Here is a 17,935-nt window from a genome sequence, read left to right on the forward strand (position 1 = left end):
GGCTCCCTGCCCCCCCCAGGTTCCTTCGGGGCGGCCGCCTTCCTGCCCCTGGGAAGATCCCGCCTGAGCTCCGGCAGGAGGGGAAGGGGGCGCCCGGCTGGCCCAGGTCGCGGGGTCCCGTCGGCTCTGCGCTGGGTGCGGAGCCTGCTTGAGGTTCTCCCCTCCCCCCTTTCTCTCAAAAAACCACAACAGGCCAACTTCCTGTTGGCAGTAATTAACCTCAGATTAAAAAAATAACGAAGGGGAAAGGGCCTCGGCGCCAACCGGCCCGAGGAGCCCCGCAGGCCACAGGTCGCGGCCCGGCCTCCCGGCCACGAAGCAGGAAGCGGACTCCGGGAAGGTCACGGTAAAAGTTGGCACCGGGCGAAAACGCTGGCGGGAGCGGATGCAAATTCGCCTTCTCAGAGCCCCAAACACGGGCCCCCCCGGAACCCACCCCTGCACCTGCAGACCTGAATGCCGAGGGGCTACGGAGCGAGCGGGAGCCACGGAAAGGCACAGGTATATGGTCAAAAGAATTTCAGCATTAAGGTGAACTTTAAAGATCAGATTTATTTGGAGAAAACAAAAAACCCCACAACCCAAAGGATGGGATTTTACATCTCAAGACATCTCCCAGGTATTAAGTCTACAGATTACAAATCATTTTCATAGAAGATATTTTGTACAAATTTTACACGTATTAGGGAGCGGGACAGGGCCCCTGCTTCTGTGGCAACAGGGGGACAGGTGGGGAGTGGGAAAAAAAAGTTTTTTTTGGATACAACCATTTGGAAATAGACCTGAAGAGGGCAAAACCTACCTTTTCAATGGTTCAAAAAACCAAAAAAAAAACCCCCAACCAAACCCTTTCAGCCTTGGGTATCTCTCTCAAAGCCACTTCCTGGCTACCGGCCAGTCGAGCCAATTATTTAAAGTCCCTCCACTTGGTAAGTCTTTTCTGTCCACGGGGTGAAGGATTCCTTAGCTCTGCTGCAGACTCCCACCCCGCTCGCCGCTCGAGGGGCCGAGCAGGACCGATGGCAGGGGCCTTGCCAACAAGAGGCGGGGGAGGGGGGGAAGGGGTCGCCCCTCAGGACGCCGGCTCCTGGGCGGACAGTACAAAGGTGCACATAAAAGCAGGCAAGTGAAGCTACTGTGTTGCAGCAGAAACCAGGCCCTGGTTAGGTTCTCCCCATTATCATTTGTTCTCTCAAGGGAAGCTTAAAACACCCCTCCAAACCCCCACAGCCGCCCCAACCGCACACTGGTGTGGGACTTGAGTGGAGAGAAGCCTTGTCAGAGCAGAACCAAGAAGCCCCATCGAGGTGGCGGACGACTCACAATCTGCCCTCCCTCCCACCTAGCTCTGAGGTGTGAGAGGAGGGAAGGCGCGCGAGACGCCAAGGAGCCCTGACCTGCTGGAGAGGAGCGAGACTCCGCGCTCGCCTCTGCTCCTGGGGGCACAGAGAACGCCTGGATTGGGGGATTTCAACAGAAGCTGCTTCTGGGGGGTGACGGCAAAGAGCACGAGGATCGGAAGCCCGGGACGAGAGTCTACGTTTTTTAAAGCTTCAAGATTTCAACAGAATGCGGGTACGTGTGAACTTTCAGGAGGACAGTGTCTGAGACGGCAAAACCGGGATGTACAGGAGACTTGGGGACTCCCAGACCCCGAAGCGCTCCCTGCCCCAGGGGTCACTGGAGGTCACGGCATTCCCCCCATCACTGGTGCAAGATACTTCTCACTTCCCCAGCGCCTCTTTTTAAACCACGATTTCCCGCTCATTTTGGTCACCAAGCAGCCCTGTTCTTCAGCGGCCTACAGACTCTCAACCACCCCCGGGGGTAAAAGTGAAGAAATTCCCCCAGTAACTCAGAGTTAAATCAGGGGGGCAGGCAGCCTCCTGAGACTACAACCACTTCAGAGACTAAACCTACCTTTCCAAGGATGGAAATGTATTCAGGGGATGCCTGAGAATTCCCGCACGCCGCACTAGGATAGTGAGAATCAGTGAGAATCAGTGAGAATCGGGAGGCAGCCCCTCCCTCTTCCTGAAGCCTGCCCTGCTGCCCACATTCCAGACTCGGCACCACCGCCGCTGCCGCTGCCGTTTTGCTAAATGGAGGCCCCCAGGCCCTAATCACACAGCAACTGCATGTGTCGGAAAAATGCACAACTTTTCTGTTAAAAGCTGTACGTCTCTCTCACTCTGGCTACATTGGCGATTCTCCAGTTAGTTCAATACTTTAAAGGCTGCAGCAGCATGCAAAAGAATTTCATTTCACTGTTTTTTGTTTTTTGTTTTTTTAAAAAAAAAAGTTAAGAAAGGTCTCCAGGAGATGGTGAGTTTTATTGTCTTGTCTGGATAGAGGTTTGATTTGCTCTCGAATGTTCCAGGGTGGAGAGACTAGGAGAAAGCACAGGATGCAGAGGTCTATTCGGTGTAATCTTCTCCCTCGTTCTCATCTTCACCATCAATGGAGAGAGCAGCATACTTGCTTGCAGAACTGAACTTCTGGAAGGGACAAGAGTGAGAAAATCTCTAAGGCCTTGAACTCTCACATCCCAAACCAAGAAACAGGATACTGCTACTTGGGCAAAAAGGAGGGGCCAGCCCAGGCCACACCCGCTGGCTTTCTTAGCATTTCCCCTGGGAGAGCAGGTCAGAAGCCCACAGGCCCTTACACCATCTTTCACCCCAGAGAGGGGAGGGGAGGGGAGCACTAGGCTGTGTGTGCTCTCCCAACAAGCAGCAGTACCTGACTTCCCACCACTCTGCTTGTAGCCCCAAACGTAAAGGGGCTCAAGGGCAAAAAACGAGCAAGCACCCCACACTTACGGAAGCTGGATTTTCTTCAGGTTTCTTTGGCTCAGGTGCAGATCGGGAGTCTTGATCCTTTTTGCCGTCTTTCCTGCAGAGGTGTGAGTGTAAAACCACATCTTTAGGAGGGGACTGTCCCAACACCCACGAGCCACTGGGAGGGCACTGCGCAGGTACCTCCAGGCAGCAGTCCTTGCTATCTGTGTGGACTTGTGTTTCTAGATTCTTAGGAGGACGCGTTATAACTGTCTGGTTGACCTTCCTTTGTTTACAGTAGGAGACCTGGCAGTGCTCGGAGGACCAAGGGCGGCTTAACCACAAGACACGTATGCAGCACCAGGTGAGAGTGTGAGTGAGGAGAGAACATGCGTACCTGTCTGGCTCCTTCCAGTGGTCTTTGTTCCCTCCGTCTCCTGGACCACGGCTGGAGTTCCCACTGTGGCCTTTTGGGACACTCACCCCATCTACTTTGTTTTCATCTGCTTGAGTGGAGATGCCAAGAACAAATGAAAAGCAGGTAAAAGAACCAGTCTCCTTCCTAGTTTCCCTTGAGCTGCAGAAAAGCGTGCCCCTGTGCATCGAGGGAAACTCAGCCTCACCCCAACCCAGACTTCCCTCCCAAGCCCTTCTTCCCACGTTCCCCTCACCCCAAGTTAAGACCCACTAAAAAGTTCCACGGTAGGGTGATGGATCATGAAGAGCAAACTGGAAATGAAGGACTGTGACGCTCAGTAGTGACCTTGGCCTTACAGATGGTGACATTCTAATCTGGACTGAGCATGTGAATTTCCTTCCGATTCTTTTTTTTCCCTTCCAAAGAAATGTTCTACCAGGAAAGGGCAGGGCTGTGCTTTCTCCAAAGAGACCACTCCTGCCCTCTACTGGCAAAAAAAGGGTAGGTAACTTAAGAACCTTGAGCACAAAACAGGTGCAGGAGGACACGGGTTGTTTCTGGAGTCCTCTGCAGGCTTTTCACTGAGGACTCCGGCTACTACGTGAAACACGGACTTCCTGTTGGTCTTACCTCTCCTTGCTGGTCCTTCCTCCGGGGGCTGAGCCGGGACTGCTTTCCCTCCACCACTAGAAGAAAAGCACATAATTACATTCACTAGTCTTCGGGAAGGAACAGATGAACTTCCAATCGTTCACCAAACAGTCAACTTTACAGAGAACCAAAAATATATACTTAACGTTGTAGGACACTGAAATATAGGAAAGACAACAATGAAAGCGACTACTTGATCACTCACTAAGTAGAAGTACCCTGTCCTGCAGAATCATCCTGATCTTGCAGGGGGAGTAGGACTCTCTATTTTACAAATGAGAATCCTAAGACCTAAGGAAGTAATCTGACCCCTAAAAGCCATGCCGCCGGAGGTGGCGGTGGCAGGTCTTGAATACCAATCTGCAGATTTTGAGTAGCCAAAGTGATGCCAACCAGTTATCAAAACTCTAGAGAATTGAACAATGGCTTAAATGAGCCCGCGGCAGCACAGCAGCACGCGCTGAATGGGAGCTGAGAGCCAAGAAAGCAGAACTTAAAAGACGCTACGTAAGACCAACAGTCAGGGCACTTTCCAGCATGACATCACAAGGTTTGAGATTCTACAGCTAAGCAACACTTGCACGCTGACTCACCTCGTGGGGGACTGTTGCTCTGTGTCCGAGCTCTGAGATCGGGCAGGAGGGTTAGAACTTCGCTTCACCCAAGCATTCTCCTTTGGTGGAGGGGCTGGCATTACCTTCAGAGGCTGTTCAGATTTGGGTGGCTTAGAAGTCGGAGAGTGACAGTCTTCCTCCTTATTCGGTGTTTCATTTTCTAGAGACTTCTCACTCTCTCTCCTTCGTGCATCTGTGAAATCAGAGTGGTAAGGTTACCTTATCAGGAAAAGCAGCGATCTATTAGGATCTCAACAGAGTGGAAAATGGTCCCCACCCAAATTGACCTCTTTTCATTATTCTTAAAGACCTGGATATGGCTCCCAATAGATGAAATTATCCCTAAATCAGTGGTTATTAATTATCACTTTGAGGAAATGTTTTAATGATTCAAGAAAAATAGGAAAAATAATGGCTCTCCAAGAAAAGCCACCTGACTGTTCCTAGAAATGAGTACTCTTTATTTTAGGATTATAGCCTTGCTACGTTTTCAGTGTTAAAATGTCTACACCAGGGATCCCTGGGTGGCACAGCGGTTTAGCTCCTGCCTTTGGTCCAGGGCGTGATCCTGGAGACCCGGGATCGAATCCCACGTCGGGCTCCCGGTGCATGGAGCCTGCTTCTCCCTCTGCCTATGTCTCTGCCACTCTCTCTCTATCTCTCTCTCTCTCTGTGACTATCATAAATAAATAAAAATTAAAAAAAAAAATATCTACACCAGAGAATATGTATATGTGTGTGAAGAGGACCTCTGATAAATCTCAAACCCCAGGATCCACTGAGTTAACTCCAAGTTGGAGGCTCAACACACACACACACACACACACACACACACACACTATGATATATAGGAAAAACAGGCCATCTTTTTTTTTTTTTTTAAAGGGCAGTAAATGTCTTCTCAAAACTAGAAGTTTTGGGATGCCTGGGTGGCTCAGTGGTTGAGTGTTTGCCTCTGGCTCAGGGTGTGATCCTGGAGTCCCGGGATCGAGTCCCACATCGGGATCCCTGCATGGAGCCTGCTTCTCCCTCTGCCTGTCTCTGCCTTTGTCTCATGAATAAATAAAATCTTAAAAAAAAGCAAAAAAACAAAACAAAACCAGAAAACCAACTAAATGTTTATTTTGTCAGATTCTTTCTACGTTTTAAGTGCAGCCTCCTCAGGAGGTATCAATCCAACCATCACACTTCCACCTAGTCACAAACAGACATTACCTTCCTGTTACTAAAAGGGTGGCTACTCCAGTATGAATAATTTCCAGAAAACTTCTACAACACTTGGATGAACTTCCAAATCATCTCAGTCTGGAGCCACGCTTTGAAATGCTCAAGTACAAATCAACTTAGAGGTGGGAGGAAGAAACTTAAAAAACAAAACACTGGTTCGCAATAAGGGAAGAGAGATGTTATGATTTAATAGTTCAGTTTCCAAAACACTAAAGATGTTTGTGACCAATCGATAAATTCAAGGAAGGAAGGAAGGAAAGAAAGATCAAGAGTAGAAGATCATTGCTCCAGACATTGCTCTGGTCGTACAGGACATCCAAAAAGGCTGGCAAGAGAGCTGTAGGACTGTGACTGCTCTAAATAAAGGAAAATTCTGGAATGTCAAAACAAAAAGAAGGGACAAATCTAACAGTCAAGTATACTCTTTAGTAGAAGATCATTAAACAGGTCGCCCAAATCTCTTCTGATGCCATTTTCTTAGATTTTTCAGACTAGATGTAATATTCTGCTCAACCTATGCTAACCGAAATAAAGCCCCCATGACTGAGTTTAATACCCCACAGTGACTGCATAATTTGGTTATGGCTCATTTATGGAAAGAGGCAATAACACGTGATACCCACCCTGGTCTGACTTACTTCTGCCAGTTGTGGCCGAGGTCCCAGTCTGTGATGACTCACTTCCTGTCCTGGACCGTTCCCGTTCCTGAGTCTCTTCACTTCGCCAGCTTGGGTGTCTGTACAAAGAGATTAAAAAAAGAAAACAACTTATGTCCAGCTCACTGAAGGCCACTTTGGACCCATGCTGACCCCTCAAGAACCATCACTTCATACTCCTCAGGCTTGCTGTATTTGTGGGTGGGTGTGCACATCTTGTTTCTCTCAAACCATTTGAAAGCTACAAAGATAAATACACTTTGGCTCTAAACACTTGAAGCTTCAACTAAAATGAAGAATATTCTCCTACCTAACCTACAGCCCTCCCTTACTGGTAACACAACTCTAAAAGCCATTTAAAACTAGGCCATTTTACAGGTTTCTACCCCATTAGATCCAATGCCACTTTTTAATAACCAACACTTCACTACCGACTCCTTTACCATCCTGAAATATCCTTAAATAATATACCTGACATAACACACGAGTAAAAATAAATGTAAAATAATTTATATATAGTTTATGTTTTATAGAAGTAAAAACATTTTCTCTTTATTCCAGCAACTCGAATAGAGGCACTTCCACTCATCTCATAATGGTGGCTTTACCCCATATACTAAAGCAAGATTTGGTCAATTTTTTAATGGGTCAGATAAATTTTATTTACAAAATATGGAACAGCACTGGGGCACCTGGGTGGCTCAGTTGGTTAAATGTCTGTCTTCGGCTCAGGTCGTGATCCCAGGGTCCTGGGATGGAGCCCCGCATCGGGCTCCCTGCTCAGCAGTCCGCTTCTCTCTGTGCTCTTTCTCAAATAAATGGATTTGGGGCGGGGGGAGGAATAGGCCGTAATTTGCCTACTCCTCTATTAATCGATCATCAATTTATAGTTGTCAGAAGTTAAGCCCAGTTAAGCCCCTTTAAAAGCCACGAGGGCCGGCAGGCAACTAACTCTTCATAGGGTTCAACTGTCCCATATACTGCAGCGCACCTACTGGCCCCAGCCTGTGTACACTAGATGCTATTAAGTGACAACTAATAACGTCTGCATGAATTTCCCAGATGTGCCCTGGGATGTGTACCACACCCGTCCTTCAGGAAGCAATTTGTTCCCAGATCAGAGATCCGTAACTGAAGAGAGCCTCACCTCTCTCGAGGCCGTCGCTCTAGTTTTGGCTCATCCAGCTGGCGCTGCAGCTTCTCCTGCTCCTTCTGCAGCCGCTCTTCTACTTCTCGCTCTCTAGCAGCTGTGTCAACAGGCTTTGCCCCTCCAAAGATAGAGGCCGCTCGACTGGACTGGGAGGTGCTAGCGGAGGAATCATCTTCCTTAGGAGTACTCCGAGGCTTTAGATTCAGTTTGGGTCTTTGGGGGGGACCTAAGTTAAATAAAACTCTAAGTAACAGTTTTTCAAAATCCTCAGAAGCTGATGGCCAAAAGTCAGATGCCCAGACACAGCTCTTAGAAAATGCCACATGGGGGGACATGTGGTTGAGCATCTATCTTTGGCACAGGTTGTGATCCCATGGTCCTGGGGTCAAGTCCTACATCAGGATGCCCGCGAGGAGTCTGCTTCTCTCTACCTATGTCTCTCCCCCTCTCCCTGTGTCTCTCACGAATAAGCAAGTAAATAAAAATCTTAAAAGAAAAGAAAATGCCACACGGGAGAGTAGCAGCCTAGCCAATCCAGTAGAGAAGGGAGAGCATTAGAAAATAAATGGGTGGTTTAAACAACCAAGGACAATCAATCTTCCCACTACGCCACCCATGAGGCTGTGCTACACACTGAGGACTTACATGGTGAGTCATCACAGCTACTATTACTAGGAAGAAATGGTCAACTATGATAAACTACTGGATGCAAGTATCTTGGTAAAAAACGTGGTCTGGAAGATGAACTACTTCAGGAGGCTGAGAAGAGCTTGTGACAATACAACGGGAAAGACTCTACTTCCTATACTCTTGGCTCTGTGTGGAATCTAAATCTCATAATGATTCATGGAGCAAAGCATACAGTACCAAATGGCTAAATATAAACTCTAAAGGAATTTGATTTCTCCTTGGATCCAAACTGTCAGAATATTTTAAGACAAACCTTAGTGTTTCAAGGGAATTGTATTTCTCAAAATTAGTGTTTATCCTAAATAATTTCAAACATACAAAAGATAAAGCTTACGTATACCAACCACTGGCTTAAGTAATAAAACACTCGAAAAGTCCACTGAAGGCTCCTGATTATCTTTCCCCTGATGACACACCTAGCTGTGTTCTTATAACCTCTATGCTCAAATTTGGGGCTTATCATTCCCATGCAAACTTTTACTAAAGGACATACGAATGTATCTGCAAAGAGGGGATGGTTTACCGAAATTTAAGTTTTCTATAAGGGTTTTTTTGTTTTTTTAAATAAAAAGATTTATTCATTCATGAAAGAGAGAGAGAGAGAGATATGCAGAGACACAGGCAGAGAGAAAAGCAGGCTCCATGGAGGGAATCTGATGTGAGACTCAATCCTGGGACCAGGATCACACCCTGGGCTGAAGGCAGATGCCCAGTGATTGAGTGCCTTTGGCTCAGGGCATGACCCCAGCGTCTGGGATTGAGTCCCATATTGAGCTCCCTGTGAGGATCCTGCTTCTCTCTCTGCCCGTGTCTCTGCCTCTCTCATGAATAAATAAATAAAATCTTAAAAAAAAAAAAAAAAAAAAAAAAGGCTGGCAATTTATATAAACTTCTGAGATACTTAAAAAAAAAAAACAAAAACCATTTTGTTTTTTACGTAATCTCTATATCCAACAAGGAGCTCAAACCCAAGACCCTGAGATCAAGAGGTGCACGCTCCACCAACTGAGCCAGCCAGGAACTTATGCCAGATCCAGTTTTATTATGTGTAACTTTGCGAAGGGCCCATTAGCCCTTTTAAAGGGTAAAACTGGGGATCAGAAAGAGTAACTATTTAAGCCATACACCTAACACCTGGAGGTCCAAAGGATGAAATCTGCTATTATCAAAAGAACTCTACATTCCTCCCACTATAGTAACATTCTTTTCTTTCTCCTCTAATAATTTCCATTTTTTTTTTTTTTTACCTACTCAATGAGCTCCTATATTTCAGATACTGTGCTAAGGCCAGGAATATGACAGTTGGGTAGTTTTTAGTTTCTGCTGAAAGGAGCCCAATTTAGTGGCAGGATCAGAATAAAAAAAAGAATACAGTATGCTAAGCTCTACAAAACAGATTTAACCACAAAGAAGTTCTTAGACTGTGACTGTGTCTGGGGAAGCCTGTGAAGGTTTCAAAGTGGTAACTCCTGAAAGTCTAGAAAACTGAGCAAGCACCTAATGCCAGACAGCACTAAAGAGATAAACTGTAGGTAGAATAGTGAGGACTCACATATGTCAGGGGTCAGACAAAAGGCTGTCTTTGGGCAGCCTGGGTGGCTCAGCGGTTTAGCGCCACCTTCAGCCCAGGGTGTGACCCTGGAGACCTGGGATCGAGTCCTGTGTCAGGCTCCCCACAGAGAGCCTGCTTCTCCCTCTGCCTGTGTCTCTGCCTCTCTCTTTCTCTGTATCTCTCCTGAATAAATAAAATCTTAAACAAAACAAAACAAAACCCCAAAAGGCTACCTTTCAGGCCACGGAGAGACTAGGAACAGAATAATCTAATTAGCCATTGTTCCAAAAAGTTTGGGCCAGTGTGAAGATGAAAGGAGGAAGGGAAATTTGTTAGTAATGTGGATATAGCAATGAAGAATAAACAATGGCAGTGACTCTGGAAATAAGGGCAGATCTTAAGAGGGAACCCGGGGCAAGATCACTGGAAAAAAAAAAGATGAGGGATGCAGTTACCAAGGGAGGCAAGAATGGTTTGAGAGAGGAAAAGGTCGTAAGTCCAGGAGACTCGAAGCCCACACCCAGGCCTCCACTTTTCTCTCTAGTAAATTGGAAATGAGAATCTTATCTATACCAGATAGAATTCTTAAGACTGTATAATACCTGTGAGAACACTCAGCTCACTTGTGGTGCAGAGTAAATGCTCAGCGTTAGTATTTCTAAGTTGCACACATTGAAATAGAGGAAGTAGTTAACAGCAATGCTTTTAAGAATGAACTGAAAGTTTTGTTTGGAAAACAAACAAAAAAAAAGGCACTTGGCACACAGTCAGCACTAACATGGGGGGATGTTAAAAGGCCAGGCAAGCTGTCTAAAAATAATTGAAGAGAAAAACTCTGGGCCAGACATCTTACTTTTTTGATGACATTAATGAAGTCAGAACATGAATCTTGGCCATTTACCGATACTTTTTGAGAGATCATTTTAGGGGCCTGACATCTCACCATTAGTTAATGAGTATCAATTACTTGTGGTGCCAAAGCACTGAAATCATCATTGCTTGGTTTTTAACTCTGCTGTGCCTAGGAGACTGTGGCAAATGTTTTCCTTTGGCCCATTTGTATATTCAATAAATTTTAAGTGAAAAATCTCTAAGCTAAAGCAAAACCAGACTTGGGCAGCCCCGATGGCTCAGTGGTTTGGCGCCACCTTCAGCCCAGGGTATGATCCTAGAGACCCTGGATCGAGTCCCGCATTGGGCTCCCTGCGTGGAGCCTGCTTCTCCCTCTGCCTGTGTCTCTGCCTCTCCCTCTCTGTGTCTGCCATGAATAAGTAAATAAAATCTTAAAACAAAACAAAACAAAACAAAACAAAAGACTTTGCTCTATTTCCTCAGTGCTCCTCCTGCTTTACTCTGTGCCACACCTTTTACAACGTGTAAATTCATCCTGTTTCAAAACCCACTTAAGGGGGCGCTGGGTGGCTCAACAGGTTACATGTCTGCCTTTGGCTTGGGTCGTGATCTCAGGGTCCTGGGATTGAGCCCCATATCGGGTTCCTTGCTCGGTGGAGAGCCTGCTTCTCCCTCTCCCTCTGCCTGTGCTCTGTCAAATGAATAAAATCTTCAAAAACACCCCCCTCCTCCCAAAAACTCCACTTAAGGGGTTTGAGACATAACCGGTAATTTTCCAATCAGCTTCTTCAGTGGTCTGCTCTGTTAGTAAGCAAAAGAAAATGATTACCTCTATCATCACGCCTATAGTCATCCCGAGAGTAATCATCTCTGGAGCTCCAGGACCGATCGTCTCGCCTGTCGTATCTGTCTTCATAGCGGTCCCCGCCTCCTCTGTAGTCGTCATCCCTTCGGTACCCACTACCAAATGCTCTTCTGCCACTGCCTATCCTGGAATCGTAGCCTGTAAATATATCCCCAATTATGATCATCACACCAGAGGAAGAAAGGCAAGAAAGCAATTTCACGTAGTTGTGCTTTGTAATGACCTCTGTCATAGTCTCGGCTGCCTCGGTCATCATAGCGATCCCGGCCTCCATATCTGTCCATATCTCGGCGTGGACCATCACGATACCCATCCCGATATCCATCACGGTATCGGTCTGAATCGTAACGGTCTCGATACTCTAGAGAGAAAACAGACAAGGTAATGTCATTCCTTTTCCCTTGACACCATTAACAGAAAGAAGCATGATAGCCCATGAAGTCAATTTGCTTTCGTGACTTGACAGTCACTGCTATGTTGTTTTTATAAAAAAATAAACCCCTTTAAATTCAAAGTGTGAAAATGTGCACTGAATTGTTTTCTTGGTATTTGATTTAAAAAATTTTCTCCGATGGTTCAATAAACACTGCTAAGCTAATAATTTAAGAGTTAAAGAAAAAAATCTCTAAGTATCTCATAATGAATTTTGAGCATTAAAGACTGAAATACACTAGAAAAAAATATAATTGGAATCTCTATTTTTTATTCATTCTAAAGAACTAATCAAAGGCCACTTAACAAAGTTTAGCATTGGAAAACACACAAACCCAAATCAGAGACAAACAAAATGAGAAAAATATGTATGACATAGGACAGTGGATTAATTGGCTATTACTTAAAGAACAGAAACTAATTTTATTTATTTATTCACGAGAGACAGAGAGAGAGAGAGAGAGAGAGAGAGAGAGAGAGAGGGAGGGAGGGGGGGAGGGACACAGGCAGAGGGAGAAGCAGGCTCCATGCAGGAAGCCCGACGTGGGACTCGATCCTGGGTCTCCAGGATCACACCCTGGGCTGAAGGTGGCACTAAACCGCCGAGGTACCTGGGCTGCCCCAGAAACTAAATTAACAGGACATCTCCCACCACCAAAATGGCAAAGATTTTAAAATAAAAAATACTTTCAGTGTTGGTAAAATTTAGGGGAATAAGTCAATTCCTTTGCTGGTGCAGAGTCTAAAACAGCACAACCACTCTGAAAGTTGCTTCACAACTATACACTAAGAGCTTTAAAATCATGTGTACCCTGTGGGCCAACAATTCAATTTCTAGGAATTTATCCTGAGAAAATAACTGGACATATTAAAAAGACATGTACAAGGAGGCTCACTGCAATGTTGTTAATTTTATATGTTTTTAAAGATTTTATTTATTTGAGAGAGAGAGGGAGGAGAGAGAAAGAGAGAGAGAGCACAAGTGGCAGGGAGAGGGAGGAGCAGAGAGCAGGACAAGGCACTCAACCCCAAGATCCTGAGATCATGACCTGAACCAAAGGCAAGATGCTTAACTGACTGAGCCACCCAGGTGCCCCTACAATGCTGTTTTTAAAATTCAGGCTATCGAGTTCACAAGCTATGGGTTAAATAAATCAGTGGCATCTATACAAAGCAACTGTTAAAAATGGAATGAAAAAATACTTACTGTATATGTGTTCACAACACTTGAGAATTGTATTTTACACACATATACAAATATCAGGATCACAGGTGCCAAAATGCCAGAAATTAGTATAAAAGAATGTTGTAGAGCTCAGGGGCAAACTACATGGTGTAAGGCATTTATAAAAGGAGGCAGGGGCTACTTAGCTTTGGCTAGCCTGCCAGATGTTCCAATTTTCTGGAAAAGCTGGGAATCCCCATTTTTATATGAAAAACCTCAATTTTTTTTTTTAAATGTTAAATTTTTTTTTTTTAATTTTTATTTATTTATGATAGTCACACCACAGAGAGAGAGAGAGAGGCAGAGACACAGGCAGAGGGAGAAGCAGGCTCCATGCACCGGGAGCCCGACGTGGGATTCGATCCCGGATCTCCAGGATCGCGCCCTGGGCCAAAGGCAGGCGCCGAACCGCTGCGCCACCCAGGGATCCCGAAAAACCTCAATTTTAATACAAAAACAAACTTAACATTTTTGCACTTAATTTATGCATGCAGATCAATCAACGAGTTTCTTTTTAAGACAATGTTTGAATTTTTGAAACATCAGTTTGTCTACATTCCCTGCTAGTTTAAATTTGTAAGTTAAAGGATATGCTAATGTTGGTAAACCATTATACACAGAAGAGAATCTAAAACAGAATTCATGAAAAAAAAAATCAACCTTGTGTTTATTTTGGAATATATATCTGATCTCTAGAGAGGCAAATGAACTCTATGTATACTTAATTTTGCTTAATTAAAATGATAATAATCTTGCCCTCACTAAAACAGTTGGCCAGGAAACATACAAGTGTTTGCCGAGATTTTACAATAGCGTTTAGTACAACTACCCACCCCCTGCCGCCATGTCTCTTATGGGCCCAATGCATGAACAGGAGTCTGTAACGTCTTGGAAGGGCTGACTTCTGGGCCATCAACTAGTCTCACAAACTTGAGAACTTTGGGTAATTACAGCACCTTCCCTTTCTTATTATTCACCCCGCTTGCTCTAAGTTCAAGGTCATAAGTGAAAAAGTAGTCATGTCCCTTGATTCAAAACAAGACCCTTGGTTAGACTGCTCTTTCTTTTAAGAGCCATTTCTTCCCATTAACAACCTCTTGCATAAATGTTAAAGTAAAATACCCCAGGGAGTTCTTCCCAAAGCTTTGCCTGGTCACAAAGTCTTGATCAAAGTCAGATATAAACTTGATTCTTTCTTCCTTCCCAGACATCTTATTAGGCTAGGGAGGACTCTATATTCAAAAATGCGAATTCTCTCCCTTATTGCTTCCTCAATTTTATTTGGTACAGAACTCACAAGATGTCTCACCGAATTAAAATGCTTATGAGGGGGATCCCTGGGTGGCGCAGCGGTTTGGCGCCTGCCTTTGGCCCAGGGCGCGATCCTGGAGACCCGGGATCGAATCCCACATCGGGCTCCCGGTGCATGGAGCCTGCTTCTCCCTCTGCCTGTGTCTCTGCCTCTGTCTCTCTCTCTGTGACTATCATAAATAAATAAAAATTAAAAAAAAAAATAAATAAAATGCTTATGAACTGAGATTGTCCTACTTCTTTTTACTTATCTCAAACAGGAAAATACAGAAGCAATTACACCAGACTTCTGTAACTGTACTTAGGTTTAGGAGATGTCAATAATTTTTTTTTTAAAGATTTTATTTATTTATTCATGAGAGACCCAGAGAGAGAGAGAGAGAGAGAGAGAGAGAGAGAAGCAGAGAGAGACACAGACAGAGGGAGAAGCAGGCTCCATGCAGGGAGCCTGACGCGGGACTTGATCCTGGGTCTCCAGGATCACACTCTGGGCTGCAGGCGGTACTAAACCACTGTGCCACCAGGGCTGCCCAGAGATGCCAATAATTTGCCGTGTTTACTTCAGTTTTTTTAGTAGGATTACAAACATAGCTAAAGGGCTCCCTTCTACTCTCACTCACAGTCATGAAGGTTACCATGCATACATTTTTGGGACTTATGTATTAACACTGTATGACAGTTTTTTCAAATTTTTACACAATTTTCTCTTACCCTCTCAATGTTAGATTTTGAATTTTATCTGGATCATTATCTGTATGTTACATTATATGGACAAACCACTATCTCATCGTTTCTTCACTGAAGTAGAGTTCTTTCTTCATGTATTTCAATAAAGTTGCCTGGTTTTCCCCATAAAAGTTTTGGTTATCTTCTGTTGTACTTCAGCAGTATATGTTGATTCACAGCAGAAAGTTGTTGATTCACTCCAACTCTTACCCCATAACATTCTCTATTTCCCTTTTCTTTTCTCTAAATTAGTTATTTGAGCACGGTTTTTTCTCCTTAGTATAAAGAACGTCCAATGAGGATAGAATTTTTGTCTGTTTTGTTCACCACTATATCCTGAGCTTAGAACACTATCTAGCACATGGTAGACCCTTATTTTTGAAGAGAATGAATTTAGTTATTTTAAAAGATACCTTAAAAAATTCCATTTTTGACTGTTGGTCATGCAACTAACTTTTGTATGTTTTTAACCCAGCAATCTTGCTGACCTTTCGTTAGTGCCTTACTTTACAAGATTTTTTTTTTTTTTTAAAGTTTTTATTTATTCATGAGACACACATAGAGAGAGAGAAAGAGAGAGCGAGGCAGACATAGGCAGAGGGAGAAGCAGGCCCCATGCAGGGAGCCTGATGCGGGACTCCATCCTGGGAAGCAGGATCACGCTCTGAGCCAAAGGCAGACGGCTGTTGGGTTTCTTTGTAAACAATTGTTCTTACGTTATTTTAGTATTATTTTGGGTAGGGTACAAAGGGAGAGAATCTTAAGCAGACTCCATGTCCAGCCCAGGGACCCACACAAGGCTCGATCTCATGACCCTGAGATCATGACCTGAGCTGAAATCAGGAGTTGGACACTTAACTGACTGAGCCACCCAGGCGCCCCCTAAACAACTGTTTCTCCAAAGAGAAAAATCTCCCATCTATTGCCTAGTAAGTTTTTTTTTTTTAATTTAAATTTATCAAATTCTTCTTCTGTATCTATCAATTCTTTTGGATATTCTAAAATTTTTCTGTGTCTACTGCTCCCTCCCTTTCCGCTAATGTGATCACTTACATTCATACACTTGTCCTATTACAAAACAGTCCCCAGAACACAGAAGAAACCCACTTGATAAAAATAAACTTACTGTCTCCAAAGCTATCATCACCTCTCCTAGGTGGGTAGTCATCGAAGCTGTCTGTGGCAGGACGCGCCCTCCAGTCTGTATCTGTTTTGTCAGAATCCCGATTTCTATCTCGGCCAAAGGAACGATCATCCCTGTCTGTAGATATATAAATTTAAAAAACACAAGTTAGCACACAAAATCTTCTGCCCGGTATTTCTCATATGTTCAGACCCCTCCTCCAATACACTGGATTTCCTCCTCATGTTTCAGCACCACCATGAAGCTGCCCCAAGTCCGGTAAGTGCATCTTCAACTGAACCGAGTAATTCATTTCCTCACATGGTCTAATGCTTATTGGTCTCTTTTTGTGTACAGGCTAGGAGCCCCTGAAGTATAAACGAATCAGCCCCTCTGGTGCTCCTAGGTACACCTAATCTATTACATATTAAATGTTCTACTAGATCAATCAGTTTCTCCAACTCAATCAATACTAGTGTTTTGCTGTGGGAAGCGGTCTGTCCTACGCACATCCTATGATCAACCCCTGTATTTTTGCCCAGTAGGGGTCAGCAGTACTCCTCAGTTCTGAAAACCCAAACTGTCTCCACACATCGACAAATGTCCACTGTGGGGCAAAATCATCTTAGTTGAGAACTAGTGTTCCAGTTTCAAGCAGGCCTATGCTCTCCACTTCTATTAAAAACTTCTGAGAAGAGGTACTTCTGCTTTGTCATCCTAGGACCAAAACAAAACAAAGATTTCTATCAGCTTTCTTACCTTTATCCTGTGCTTGATCAGCAACGTCCACTCGAATTCTCCTGTTACCTAGAGACTGAGAGCATAGGACCACATTAACCAACCTTTTGCCCCATTATGCACAAATCCCATGAGTGACCTTGAACGTCTGGGCATAGCAGAAGCACTGGGGGAAGGAAGATAAAGGAAAAACACTGTAATCTAGCCAACACTCCAATTTGTTGGCTAAAGAATCCTTTATAAAGACTTGAAAACTGAAATAACCCCTTAGAATTAACAAATTTAAGTTGGGCTTATATCAACGTCACAACAACCATCTTACTATTTTTATAAAGTTGTATTCCACAATATTAGCCTTTTAACTATCAAAGGCAATTTATCAAGTGTGGCAACTAGCTAAAATAAAAGGCATATTTGGGTTCAGAGCAATTATTCACTCAGACATTTGCAGAGTCCCTACTATGCACCAGCAAAAGCGCAGTAAGTATGATATGTATGATCTCCAGTTCTTTCACTCAGTATTACCTTTGGATTAATCAGTTCCTCCAGGACACCCTCTGACTTCCCTTTCCCACATCATTACTTATACACTTTGAACCCAATTAATTCTACTGCTGATTTTTCCTCATTTCACAGTAGAATCTACAGTTGAAGAAGGATAACAGTGAATTTTAGTTGAAAACACCTAGGATTATATTAAATATCACCATGATGAAATCTCTAGAAACAAAGGAACTCCTAAGTCTGGACCATGACAGCATTTTACATAATAATAATACAGCAAATTTCAAACAATAAAACCATATGGTATTCTTTCCCTTATCTAGACTGAGAAGTTAAAAATTAGTCATGTTAATAAAACCTAAAAATGATCTGAGAAGAAAAACTTTGGAGCATCTTTAAGCTTTTCATATATTTAATTTTG

General features: G+C 44.1%; 1 protein-coding gene across 4 annotated transcripts in view; it reads right to left on the reverse strand.

The window, feature by feature from the left end:
* Positions 1–532: 532 nt before the first annotated feature.
* EIF4B (eukaryotic translation initiation factor 4B) overlaps positions 533–17,935 on the reverse strand; it is a 32,540-nt gene continuing 15,137 nt past the window's right edge. The window contains exons 5-15 of one of the 4 annotated variants that reach the window (XM_072797808.1): positions 17,032–17,086; positions 16,276–16,410; positions 11,679–11,816; positions 11,420–11,593; positions 7,494–7,722; positions 6,314–6,426; positions 4,443–4,656; positions 3,829–3,884; positions 3,178–3,283; positions 2,823–2,895; positions 533–2,498 (exon numbers count right to left, since the gene is read on the reverse strand). In XM_072797808.1, the coding sequence (XP_072653909.1) occupies positions 2,418–2,498; positions 2,823–2,895; positions 3,178–3,283; positions 3,829–3,884; positions 4,443–4,656; positions 6,314–6,426; positions 7,494–7,722; positions 11,420–11,593; positions 11,679–11,816; positions 16,276–16,410; positions 17,032–17,086 (1,374 nt within the window). In that variant the 3' untranslated portion in view covers positions 533–2,417. Of the gene's footprint in view, positions 2,499–2,822; positions 2,896–3,177; positions 3,287–3,828; positions 3,885–4,442; positions 4,657–6,313; positions 6,427–7,493; positions 7,723–11,419; positions 11,594–11,678; positions 11,817–16,275; positions 16,411–17,031; positions 17,087–17,935 lie in introns of all 4 variants that reach the window. The other 3 variants (XM_072797807.1, XM_072797810.1, XM_072797809.1) reach the window with 3 other exon arrangements.

This window comes from Canis lupus, chromosome 25 (assembly GCF_048164855.1).
Source record: "Canis lupus baileyi chromosome 25, mCanLup2.hap1, whole genome shotgun sequence".
NCBI classification, from domain to species: domain Eukaryota; kingdom Metazoa; phylum Chordata; class Mammalia; order Carnivora; family Canidae; genus Canis; species Canis lupus.